The sequence below is a fragment of the Lacerta agilis genome, chromosome 7 (assembly GCF_009819535.1).
Source record: "Lacerta agilis isolate rLacAgi1 chromosome 7, rLacAgi1.pri, whole genome shotgun sequence".
Taxonomy (NCBI): Eukaryota; Metazoa; Chordata; class Lepidosauria; order Squamata; family Lacertidae; genus Lacerta; species Lacerta agilis.
In genome coordinates, this window is record NC_046318.1 from 63,713,749 (window position 1) to 63,727,188 (window position 13,440).

At 44.0% G+C, this 13,440-nt stretch overlaps 1 protein-coding gene across 2 annotated transcripts in view; it reads right to left on the bottom strand.

Annotated features, from left to right (window-relative positions):
- Nucleotides 1–4,373: 4,373 nt before the first annotated feature.
- NIPAL2 (NIPA like domain containing 2) overlaps nucleotides 4,374–13,440 on the bottom strand; it is a 39,120-nt gene continuing 30,053 nt past the window's right edge. For both annotated transcript variants that reach the window (XM_033155636.1, XM_033155635.1), the window contains 4 exons: nucleotides 10,300–10,388; nucleotides 7,812–7,875; nucleotides 4,858–4,952; nucleotides 4,374–4,497 (listed from right to left, as the gene is read on the bottom strand). In XM_033155636.1, coding sequence (XP_033011527.1) covers nucleotides 4,403–4,497; nucleotides 4,858–4,952; nucleotides 7,812–7,875; nucleotides 10,300–10,388 — 343 coding nt within the window. In that variant the 3' untranslated portion in view covers nucleotides 4,374–4,402. The remainder of the gene's footprint in view (nucleotides 4,498–4,857; nucleotides 4,953–7,811; nucleotides 7,876–10,299; nucleotides 10,389–13,440) is intronic.

The following is a 13,440-nucleotide window of genomic DNA, read 5'->3' on the forward strand; positions in this document are numbered from 1 at the left end:
GAGTTTCTTCCAGGATGGGGGACTGCTGGTGTTGGGGCCAGTAGGATGACATGAAACATGGCAGCACACACTCCAGATTCATTAATGTTATGTTAGATGGAGCTGCAGGGTGATCAGGATGCTGACTTTTTAAGAGCCAACATGGTTGTGGATTGAATGCTGGATTTCCAATGCTGCCAGTACATGGTTGTTGTTTTTTTTAGATGTTTCCACATCTAAATTTCAGGTCCCTCTTGATGATGATGATGATGATTACAGAATTAATTAAATGTACCATTCACCTAACGTAAAGCAACTAAATGAATTTCACATTTAACCAGCTTCAATAAAACTATATTTCTCCAGCTAAAAACATTATGCATCAATGCATCAAATTTAGAAGGGTAAAATATAATGCACATTAGCTTTGAGCAATCTCTGGGAAAGGACAGCACCCAGATATGCCTCTGTAAGTGGCAGCAGGCTATGTGCATGGGTGCTATGTCTCAAGGAGTAAATGTCAGAATAACAAAGATGGTTACCCCTCCCTTTTGTCAGTCTGTATGTCCCTCCTAGGGACACCAGCTCCAGGGGCCCAAGCCCTTTTGACCCCACTACCACTATGCTTTTGGGGCTGGTGCTGGGCATATCCAAAAAGCATGGAGGCTCATTCTCCTCCTCCTGCCGCAGAGGGGAAGGAGAATTGAAATAGCCGCCTGCCACCGGCCATTGAAGCCAAGCAGCCACTGGATCCAGCTCTGCCCCTGGCTCCTTCCAGTGTCCTGATGTCACACCCGCAATGTTGGTCCACCCCATTGCCCTCATAAGAAGAAGAAGAAGAGTTTGGATTTGATATCCCGCTTTTCACTACCCGAAGGAGTCTCAAAGCGGCTAACATTCTCCTTTCCCTTCCTCCCCCACAACAAACACTCTGTGAGGTGAGTGGGGCTGAGAGACTTCAAAGAAGGGTGACTAGCCCAAGGTCACCCAACAGCTGCATGTGGAGGAGCAGAGACGCAAACCCGGTTCACCAGATTACGAGACTACCGCTCTTAACCACTACACCACACTGGCTCTCATAAGCTGGTGCCTCTGGTCCCTTCCCACCACTGTACTCAGGGAAGATCAGCAGCAACCAAAAAGTGAGGCGAAGGGCAATTGGCACAAGGCATTTGGGCATATTAAAGGGTTGCTACTTTTTCTTCTCTTGTGCCTTTTAATAGTAGCTGTAACCTGCAGCCCGCTGGCAGGTGATAATCCATGTCTCCATGCCATGCAAAGCTGCACCTACTGATTCCTGCAGCTTAAGCTGTTGTGAAAGGCACAGGCACAACTAACACACACACACACACACACACACACACACACACACACACTTGACAAGCCTGTAGTACTGTGCCAACACAAGGGTGAGCCAGTGCTAGTAAGGTTGCAGTAATTCTTTTTTGGGCTGCAGCAACAGAGCAGAACCAGACGATAAGCTTCAGTCATCACACTAGAAGAGGGAGAACATTTGACTCACAGCGCTTCACTATAATGACAGGTTATATTCAATATGTAGGAAACAAACAATGACCTCGTTTGACCATGAAATCAGGAGGGTGCTAAAAGGTGCAGGCAGTTTTCCAGCGAGGAAGCCACAGAGAAAGTGACTGAGCAGTTGGCTTGATGCTGAATGCAGTTAGTCGCTACCGTTCTGATGTTCTGTGTGAAGTGGCACATGGCCTTCGCTTCAGCGATGAAGTGAAGGCCTAGATCATAGCTTTCTGAACTTTTCATGTTGGTGACACACTTTTTAGACGTGCATCATTTCACAACACAGTACCGTAATTCAGTTTTACTAGCAAACCGGAGGTTAAACCTAACCCTTTTCCAGCCAGCCCCGGGAGGAGTGTGAGGAGCATTTGCGCGACACACCAACACACTGCAGCAGACACACTAATGTGTCGCGACACACAGTTTGGAAAGCTCTAGCCTAGATTCTAAGTGAACATGTTGATTTGAACCTTCAACATCCATGCAGGCACTTGCCAATCTTGCAGTTACAAGTTCTGCTGCTCCTGGAGCAAACCTCATCTGCCCTAGACGGATCTGCTTGTGGCTGTCTTTACAGCATTTGTCCACTACAGCAATAGCACGGCAATTGGCAATTGTTCTGATAGCTGATACCCACAGGCACATATTCAGAACGGAAAACTTGGCACTAAGAACAGCACATTTCTTTGAACGGCTCAGCATGCCCAGAAATATGCTTAAACTCTTGTCTCTTTAATATAGCAAGCTAAAAAAATGATCGTGGCTGAGAAAGACTAGTGCCATATGAACGCCGCTGGCAGGCACTAAATGCCTCACAAACATTCTGAATTTTAGTTAGCATCTGAAGCACAGATGAGCTGTATTCTATGTGAAAAAATATATCAAGCATCTTAAACAGAATTGCCAGTTTTCCATCCCATTATCTTCCTTGTATATAGTATTGTCTTGGGCTGCCTATAGGGGAAATCCTGGAAAGTAAGCAATTCCATTTATGGCAATTAAGGTAAATCTCCACATCCAACACCTAGTGGCAATGTGTGTGTGATGGTCCCACCCTGTTCCTACACCATCAAAATTGGTGCTGTTGGCACTAATAATGCAGGGGTGGGTGGTTGTGACATAGTGCAGATGCCTCCACTTATCCCCCCGACCTCATGTGCCGGTCAGTAGGAAATCCTTAGGCAAAGCTGCCCACCATAGAGGAAACATCTGCAGCCAATGAGTTTGGAAAAGGTTACTAATGATAGGGGTTAAAAAAAATAAAAATCCTATTGCTTTCTACACATCCAAACGTGCGTAGTAACTGTGATTGGAAGGGAAATAGTGCTGTTTTACAAATGCTTAAGGGTTTGCGCTGTACTATAAATGGTAGGCGCTGAATTATGGTGCTGGAGGAGACTCTTGAGAGTCCCATGGACTGCAAGAAGATCAAACCTATCCATTCTCAAAGAAATCGGCCCTGAGTGCTCACTAGAAGGACAGATCCTGAAGTTGAGGCTCCAGTACTTTGGCCACCTCATGAGAAGAGAAGACTCCCTAGAAAAGACCCTGATGTTGGGAAAGATGGAGGGCACAAGGAGAAGGGGACGACAGAGGATGAGATGGTTGGACAGTGTTCTTGAAGCTACTAACATGAGTTTGGCAAAACTGCGAGAGGCAGTGAAGGATAGGCGTGCCTGGCGTGCTCTGGTCCATGGGGTCACGAAGAGTTGGACATGACTGAACAACAACAACAACAAATAAATGGTAGGTCCTACAGCAGTTCTCAAGAGCTTTCGTGTCTTCTTGCATAAGCAGAACAACAATTTTGGATTTAGCTTGCCTTTTCCAGATCATCCAAGATGTGTGTGAGGATATGCTCTTCACAGAATGGCTTATGTGTCTTACTTTACAGAGAATACCCCTCTTCTTCGAAGGCTGGGGACCTGTCACCCTCTAGGTGATGCGACTGAAGATCGGTTACTAGCCAAGCCTCTGTCTGAAGGCCTGTCTGGTCCAAGTCTGGCTTAAAGACAAACAACCATGAAAAGGGACAACGGGGTCCTCTAAGCCCATCAACAATTAGCAGTATGGACACCTCCCTGCGCAGGCAGAAAAGTCACCTTGTGACAGTCTTGCCCAGTATAGCAAGATGTATTATACAGTGGTACCTCGAGTTAAGTACACTTCAGGTTAAGAACTCCGGTAAGAACAGAAATCGTGCTCTAGCGGCGCAGCGGCAGCAGGAGGTCCAATTAGCTAAAGTGGTGCTTCAGGTTAAGAACAGTTTCATATTAAGAACGGACCTCTGGAACAAATTAAGTACTTAACCCGAGGTGCCACTGTATTTCTATTTAAATTACAGCAATTATTTCTAAATTTGCATCTAAACATAGAATTAGCACATGCCCTTTTAATGAAAATCTGTGTCCTCTTGTCCTTTCTGTGATGCATTTCGGGGTTTGTTTGTTTTTGGCGGGGGTGTATGGTGTGTTAGCGGCCACCATAGTTCAGGTGCAATTCTGATTTGCTGGACTCATGTTGTTCCACTCAAATGGAAATCAAGGAGACTGTTTGCACAGTTGTGTGTTTATCTCATCCCCGCCCGCCCTGGGCCACTTTGGCCGCAGAAAAGCAAGGAAGAACCACTGCAGAAGGAAAACACCCTGGGTCCATTTAATGACTGCTTGCTTGCTTCTTCCTTTTTTCAGGCACAATAGCTGGCTTAAACCGCAATGCATTTGTGATAGTCAGGGGATCCTCAAAGAGGATTAAATAACCATAAGAACTGTCAGGATAAAATAACTTGACACGTAATGAACAAGTGTGATAAAAGGGTGGTGTTGAATACGAAGCCAATAAATGGAAAGCTTCTCTTGTTAACTGGAATTTAAAACGCTCTATTCTCTTAGCTTTGAGTCTTTACAGAGTCACCTTCATTACATAAAGAGCCGTAGGATAAACTGGTTGAATCTGGCTGTATTTTACTCCTCATCTCCTTTCCTGTGGGATTAAAAGAAGAAGTTTTTTTTTTTTAAAAAGTACTCGGAGCAACAATGATAAATCAAATCTAACAAGTTTAATTATGTTCCTCTTAAAAGGCTTCTCACTGCAGGCTTCATTTTGTTTTGCTATGATAGACTGTGGCAATGGGATGGAAGTCATTCGGGAGTTTTTAAAAAAGAAAAATCTACTGGAAATGGGAAGAGAAATTAAAGGGAAAGCAGTTTTTATTAAACATGATTGGAAGAGCTATCTGATGTGGGTTTGTCCCCCCCCCCCCCTTTGGCCATTCTGCTCATGGATGCTTTTCAGCTGTGTGGATAGGGATGACAGGCAAAATACTTCCAGGATAAAACTTACCAGGAATGTGTCCATAGTCAATATAAAAACTTCTCAAACATCCCTTGCCTCTTTTCCATGTGAGTATAAACACCCCAACAAAGGACAGAAAACACCTGCAGAAGCATTGTCAAAGTCACAAAGTCAGGCGACACCATGGTTTGCATATGAAAAGAGAGTGCCCAAGGTGACCACAGTATAATTATGGGCCCTGCTGGCAAGGAAAGCCAAATTGCTTCAGTAAGGTCTGGAGATTTAGGCCACATGGAAGGAGACTGTGACACAACTCTTCCCACAAGGCTGAGTGTCCAAATGATGGGGAGGGAGAGAGGGGTTAAGCTTGTTGATTAATGAAATCTACAGACCTGCTATTCTCTTCAATTTTAGCCTCATAACCTTCTAAAACCAGAAACTAAGGGGTCCGTCATAAAAGGTAAGGGTGCCAGGCTTGCTCTGGTCACTAAAGTCCGAGCATTTATTGTATTACCCCAGCAGTGAACGTACCGGTAAGAACAGCTTGTGGGATCTGGTCCAGCATCCTGTTCTCAGGGTGGCCAAACAGATGCCTGTGGGATCTGCCCTCAAGCGGGACCCGAACTTGTTTGAACCTCTTTCAGTATGTGAAGCAGCTGGCATATAGTAAGCCTGCAACATACGCCAGGGTTGCATTCCAGGGATCGTGCCTAAAGCCAAAATGGTGCCCAGCGCTCACTTTTATGGTGAAATGCCATTGATACAGCCACTGTCTGGTGCTGTGATAGTTTCACCTCTGGAGAACTTGAGTGTGGTGCTTGGTGTTGAAAGCACAGCCTTCAGGCTGTGTTATCCCATGCCACTGATGTGTGTGTAGGTGAGAAGTGAGAGGACATGTGGGAGAATAAATAGCACCTGTCCTGTCTAAGGATGGAAAAATCAGTCAATTTAGGTTTCTCTTACACACACACACACTCAGTCCTCGTGGAAATTCATCAGCATTTTAGTTTGAATTTCTCTTAATATACACATTTTTGTATGCAACTTTCTTCAGTACAATGCATTTCTGTATGCTATTTTCACTAATGCGTGCCTTTTTATGCAGAGTTTCCCCAGTACATACACAGTTGTATACTTTACTTGGCTGGCGAACTGTGTTGTAAAATTCAGAGACGTGTGAATTTTGGAGGATAGCTGTGTTTCAGTTCACTTTTTGTTTTGGAAGATTTAATAAGCTTGCTTTCAAATGTGAATTTCTCCTCCATCTCTAGCCCTGTCTGTGGACATGTGTGAAGCAATGCAGTCTGAGGAATTCTACTAGCTGACCCATAATTCTGTGAGATTTCTTAACGGAACGTATCAGCAAGTGGAAGCTTAGTTTCCATTCACTGAGATCAAAATCTCTCACAGCACTTTTAAGGCACTCTTACACGGTATCTTGTTCCCTCGGGGAAGTTGCTTCCACCTGGTTTCTCTTCACACCCTGGCTCCAACATCTAGTACAATTGGCAATCCGGGTCCTCCCTATTGTGCAGATTTTCCATGGCAACAGCATTTAGTATCTCTCTTCCTCCTCCTCCTCCCCCCCTCCAGTGTGTCTCAGAGTGTGCTACATTCACCATTTGATTACCACAGTTGGACTTTGAGACTGCATCTCTTCAACTGACTTGCATTTCTGTCCTAGTGTTTTAAAGTGAGTAAACATGTATTCTTAGGGAAGGGCCGTATTTCAATGATAAAAACCACGTGGTTTACACACCGAATGCCTCAGGTTCCCTGCCCTGCATCTCCCGAAAGCCCTGGAGAGCCAGTGCTATTCAATGCAATATTGAATTCAATCGTCCAAAACTCTGACTCAACATAAAGCTGTTTCCTGTGTTTCTTTAGATTATTTACTTATAAGAGAAGTTTTAGACCTTCATCCTATAATCTCAAGGTAGATTACAGTGCAATAAAACAGCAAAACACCACTACATTTATAAGCTTATAAGCTTATGATCAGGATTTTGTTGCTCTTAATTCTGTGTTTTGCTTTGTATCGTGCCTTGCTTTCTTTCAGATACATAACAAATCATAACTACCCAGCATTGGTGTGCAAACTCTCCACAAATACACAGAAACTTGCCTTACACCAGGTCAGACCATTTTGTCCCTCTGGCTCCCTATCACCTCTGACTGGCAGAGCTTTCCAGGGTCTTAAGCAATGACTTCCCACATCACTAGCAACCCAATCTCTTTACTTGGAGATGCAAAGAACTGAGCAAGACCTTCTGTATGCTAGAACATGATGCCTCACCACTAAGCTTAAGGCCCAGTCCTGAATTGGGATGATTGAACATCATTGCAGCGAGAATAAAATGTTGATCTAGCACTTTTCAAGTTGGTTCTTGAAGGTTTTTTTTTTAAGATTTTAAGGTGTAACTGCTTTTCAAGTTCCTGAAGCAGTGTTTTACTGTGAAACGTGTGGAGCTACAATAAGTGAGAAGTGCATCCATGAGAACTGTTCTCTGGTTTGTTCTGTTCATCAGGAGGATTCAAGTGACAAATTGTAGATGGCAGATGCCACAAGTGAAGTGTAGCCATCCAGAAGTGGCCTATTTAAGGCTGAGATAATCTGTAGTCTATCTAGCTCATATATATTGGTTGAGCCATGGTCAATGGCCAGAGTTGATGGGATCTGTATTCCTGCAACACCCAGAAGGTCACACATTCCCCATCCCTGATAAACATAATGAAAAGTTCACCCCCACCGGCACAAGCCCCATAACTGTTTAGCCTATTCTGTCAGGTTGCAACACGACCGGTTCCATTTCCTTTCATTCGTGGAATGGGATCCACAATCAGGTTGCCCTCCTTAGTTGTAGTCAGAAAGGCAGACCCAGCCGGCCCTCGTGTGTCCATGGTTTGACTTGGCCATGTATCCTTGCCTTTCTCAATATTGTTACTATTCGCTTAAATGCCTTACAACCAATGTGAGTGAAGTATTCACGGAATATGCTTACCCAAAGAGAAACATGAAGCCACTCAGCAAACCAGTACCTCGGAATTCCTCATAAAATATGGCCCCTGGATTGAGACAAACCAAAAACAGCAACTCTTGAATAGCAGTTAGACTTGACAGGAACTTAGAGGTATTCTTTTCTATATGGAGAGAGACCCATCCAAACTGCTTGCTTCCACCACCAAGGCTGCATCCTGGCCATTCACAGTGGCGGCGGCAGATGGGGGAGGCCAGGCACACTGACCCAATTGCCAACTGGTACCAGTGGTGCAGCATCTGTTTTTGCCTACAAAAAGTCCTAAATTTAGCTTTTTGCATCTCTGACTAAAATGACCCGGTTACTAGTGATGTGGGAAATCTCTGCTTAACGTCCTGGAAAGCACCCTCAGAATGCGTTTTGGAGCTTTCCATTAGCCTCCACAGGTGGGAAACCCACCAGCAGGTCTTCCGCCTGCCCACACATTTGGTCATGATTTGCTAAATGTCCACCACCAGCATAGTCTGGCTTAGCATTAAGTGCAAACTGAGCCTCTCAGCCCCACTGATCGAATGGGGATACATCTTGACCTATGATTAAAAATTTAGTTACAACAATTACCATGATTAAAGCCTGAAATTTTAATTCCTATGCCAAATTTCATGCCAATTGGTCATGTGGTATTAAAGATAATGAGGGCTAAACTTCAGGTGACCAGTCCAGCATAATCTTAATGGTAAGAGCGCCTGGGCCAGAATAACAGTTGCATATATGCCAAGAGCAAATGTCTATTTCTGTTCCTTATAGCTTTCTAGGCTATTTTACTAATTGCCCAATAACTGCACAAACCTGGCAGGCTCCCATGGCAGCAGGCTGGGAACTCTTCCTAATGCTAATTGATCTGCAAAGGAGCCCTTGACATGGCCAATAATTAATAACAATGCTAACTGTTTTACGTTAACAAACCTGGCATATATGGGTGAAGGGTAAGTCCCTTCATTTTAGTTTTTAAATGGGACTTTGTTTAGGTCAAATTCAGTATGAGTAAGGATATTTAGCAGTTGGCCCAGAAGTGCACACCATCAAATTCTCCATTTGGTTACATCATTACAGCTGTTTTGGGTCAATCTTTCCTCTGGATCATACAGCACAGGCCTATTTTAATCCAGCTGCTGAACCAATCCATATTTTTAAGCTTTGGTGAGCTCCGAATAAGTAATTGACATAAACTAATGGAATTTCTGTATGCAGATCTCCTGAAAACCAATGACAGAGGAGGCCCCTGTGTGTGTGTTAAAGGGGTCATAAAAGTTATAGTAACAATAACTTCTTGGCTCACTGCAAATGCAGCATATTGGTCCCACTTTGCTTGCTTGTTCTTACCACACCATACAATCCCAGGGAACTGGAGTCTCTTTTCAATCATATCCAGTTCAAAAGTTCTCACCCAGGATAAAATGTTAATAGCTTAAAATGGCTTTGGATTCATTCTAATACCTTCGCTGTAGCCTAGCACGTAAAGCCTGCTGAAACAGAATATACACTCTGACCGCTACGGAGCACAGCTGGTTGTTATCTTAAGGGCTTGCTTCATTGCTGAAATTACTTTAGCAGGTAAGAGAATGAGAAGCCAATGTGCACATGGGGAAAACATTCATTGTATGTCACTGCAGGTACCTGTAATAAAACCAGCAAAGCAGGATGGATGGGGAATGTCAACCCTGAGAAAACGACATTTTGATGACAGTAGACTTTCGTCCCCTCTAAGTCATAACCAAAATGCATCTCTGAACGCCGGGCATGCTCCAGCCTCAAAGGAACCTTTTTACATCCCATAGATTTAAATGAGAGACTTGAGCACATATTTGACTCTCTATCTTTGCTATCAATGGAACTTGCAAAGTGATTAACTCTGACTGCATTGTGACTGCCATATACGATGCTAAGCAAATGCTCATTGGTAAGCAGGAGGAAAAGAGAGAGGCAGGGACGTAGGAAGGGGTGTGTGGCCCACCCCGGGTGTCACCCTGATGGGGGTTGACAAAATCACAGGCGGCATTCGTCACCGCAGGGCCTGCAGCGCGCACAAGCCACGCATCTCGGCACCCGCAGGCTCCACGCTGTTGACCCCTGCCTCCCGCCAGCTGTAGGGTGGCTGAGGCCCCGCTGTGTGCCCCATCCCTATGGGGACGGCACGGACGACATGGCACAGGGCGTGCGGTGCCCGTAGGGACAGCATGGGATGCCGAGTGCCCTGTTCCGTCTCTATGGGCGCTGTGCATGCCATCCCTACAGGCACCGCAGCCCGCCCCATGGGCACTGTGTCCCGCCCCTGGGCACGTCGCCCCAGGTGCCTAAGAGGCTTCCTCTGCCACTGGAGAGGTCCCATATATTGCAGGCACCCCTGGGGGGGAGGGGAGTCACAATGAATCTTTGTGAGCTCTGCACACAAGAACACAATGGAGCTCCCAGTTCTGATGCCTATATTTGGTTGACAAGGGTACCTACTAACCTGCCACAATAGCGCTAATGCTGAAGAATATATAGTTCATTGGGACGACCTCTTCTGCACTATAGAGCTTCATTGCGTCATTTAAAAACCTATGAGAAGAAAGTCAATGCACTTTTAGAGTCACATCGATAAGAGTTCACAGGCCAGAGCAATTGCAGCCAACATTTATTAACAACTGGGCAATTGGCATTCCAACACTCCAAGGAGACACAATGCTTGCTCTTCCTGGGCTGCTTCTCTACCATTACTAAAACAGAGCAGAAAAACCCAAAGCGCCAGCATTTGTCATATATGCAACAACCAAGATGATCAAGGGCCTGGAAACTAAGCCTTATGAGGAGCGCTTGAAGGAGCTGGGTATGTTTAGCCTGGAAAAGAGGAGACCGAGAGGAGATATGATAGCCATTTTCAAATGTCTTAAGGGCTGTCACATGGAGGAGAGAGCAAGCTTGTTCAAGGTGCAAGAAAGGAGATTCTGACTAAACAGTCGGAAAAACCTTCTGACAGTAAGAGCTGTTCAGCAGTGGAACAGACTCTCACAAAAGGCGGTGGACTCTGCTTCTTTGGAGGTTTTTAAACAGAGGTTGGTTGATTATCTGTCATGGAGGCTTTAGCTGAGGTTCCTGCATTGCAGGGGGTTGGACTAGATGACCCTTGGGATCCCTTCCAACTCTAAGATTCTATTTCCATAGACCCCCACCCCCTCCTCTTTCTTTCTTTTTTTCTTCCTTCCTTCCTTCTTTCTTTCTTTTTGTGATGCAGATGACATTCTGATCTTTTAAGTTTGACCGGGAACCAGAGCTCTTCATATTTCATAGGGAGTTGGAACACACTCCTCTGTACATTGACCAAGGTGGAAGTCCCTCTGTGCTCAACAGAGCTTGCTCCCAGATAAGTGTGCACAGGATCACAGCCTTACAAAGCTATGGGAAACTCTTAGGCTTTGAAGTTTATTTTAACAAGTCTGAAAATGGGATTATTATTTTTTAAATAAAAAGGTTTTTAAGTCCACAAACTATATTAGGTTAAAATCAAAATATCAAATACTGCAGCCAGGGGTCTAACGGGCTTGGGCAGCATGCTCAGTGGTTTTTAAAAATGTCTTTTCTTTGAACAGCAAACCTCCAGGCTATAGCATAAGCGACTCTTGAATGTTTCTAAAGTGATTTGCCTGGCAGTATCAGGGATTGAGCTAGTATGGTATTATCATTAGAATCTCAGTCTAGGAATGAGGAGACTCAGGTTCAAATCCATACTCAGAAGTGAAGCTCACTAGGTAACCTTGACCCAGTCATCGACTACATATACAGGTGAAACTCGAAAAATTAGAATATCATGGAAAGGTTCATTTCTTTCAGTAATTCAACTTAAAATGTGAAACTAATATATGAGATAGACTCATGACATGCAAAGCGAGATATGTCAAGCCTTTATTTGTTATAATTGTGATGATTATGGCGTACAGCTGATGAGAACCCCGAATTAACAATTTCAACTTTGGGGTTTTCATCAGCTGCACACCATAATCATCACAATTATAACAAACAAAGGCTTGACATATCTCGCTTTGCATGTCATGAGTCCATCTCATATACTAAACTCCAGTAGCTAATGAAAACAATTGCTTACATAAATGGACTTTTCCACGATATTCTAATTTTTCGAGTTTCACCTGTACACCATACATTTAAAGCACACACCACCACCACTCCAAATCCTGGGAACTATAGTTTAAGAGTACTGGAAACTGTAGCTCTGTGAGGGACTCTTTGGGTGCGCTTCAAATGAATGGTGTGTTTGCAGCCACTATCTCTGTCAACCTTATCAACTTCACAGGGATGTTATGATGATAAAATGGCAGTGAGAGAAGCAAACAGAAGAACCAAGGCAGGATATGAATGTAATAAATAAATGCTGTTTAAGAACCCAAGCCAAAAGCCTCTTTGAGTATATATGGAACTTGTTACAAAATACTCTGGTTCTTGGCAGGTACTTCAAAACATGAGCATTACTCAGTGCAGAATAACACAGATGAACAAGCCTGTGAGCAAAATCACCACACCCTCTCACCCTTCCCATTACTTATCTTTCTAGGGAGGAAACTAAGGAAATCACCCATGTTCTTCAGCCTTGGACACCTTTGGCCATGGATGGCACGGAAGAACTCATTTAGTGCAGTGGCTCAGGAAATTCCTGGCTAAGATTTCACTTCTGCCACAAACTCACCAGGCAGGCTCAAGTCAAGCCACTGTCTTGTAGACCCAATCTTACAGAATGGGGATCCTGCCTGAGATCTTGGGAGATCTGCTATTGGTCAGAGTATTATTATTATTATTATTATTATTATTATTATTATTATTATTATTTCAGCTTAGACAATGCTATGCTAGATGGACAAACAATCATGTTATAATACAGCTACCTACGTTGCCAAGGTAATGTTTGGCCTACCTTAAAAGGTTGTTGTATATTATTATTATTATTTATTGAATTTATATACCATCCTATACCTGGGGGTAAAGGGACACGGGTGGCACTGTGGGTTAAACCACAGAGCCTAGGGCTTGCCGATCAGAAGGTTGGCAGTTCGAATCCCTGTGATGGGGTGAGCTCCCATTGCTCGGTCTCAGCTCCTGCCAACCTAGCAGTTCAAAAGCACATCAGAGTGCAAGTAGATAAATAGGTACCGCTCCGGCGGGAGTGTAAATGGCATTTCCGTGCACTGCTCTGGTTCACCAGAAGCGGCTTAGTCATGCTGGCCACATGACCCGGAAGCTGTACACCGGCTCCCTCGGCCAATAAAGCAAGATGAGCGCTGCAACCCCAGAGTCGTCTGCAACTGGACCTGATGGTCGGGGGTCTCTTTACCTTTATACCTGGGGGTCTCAGGGCAGTTCACAGAATAAAATCAAGATATAAAACCACAAAATACCTAATAAAAATAAAAACAACCCAATATTTATATTTAATAAAAGTATTTCTGTACTGCCATTTCATATAATAAACAGGGTTTTACATCACCAAAACATAAAAATGTTGACGCATTTTAAGAACAATAGAGTGTTATATTATATTATTATTTATTAGGGTAGACACGGCTGCTGGTTTCAAAACCTATTATTTAATATTTAGTCCTGTATT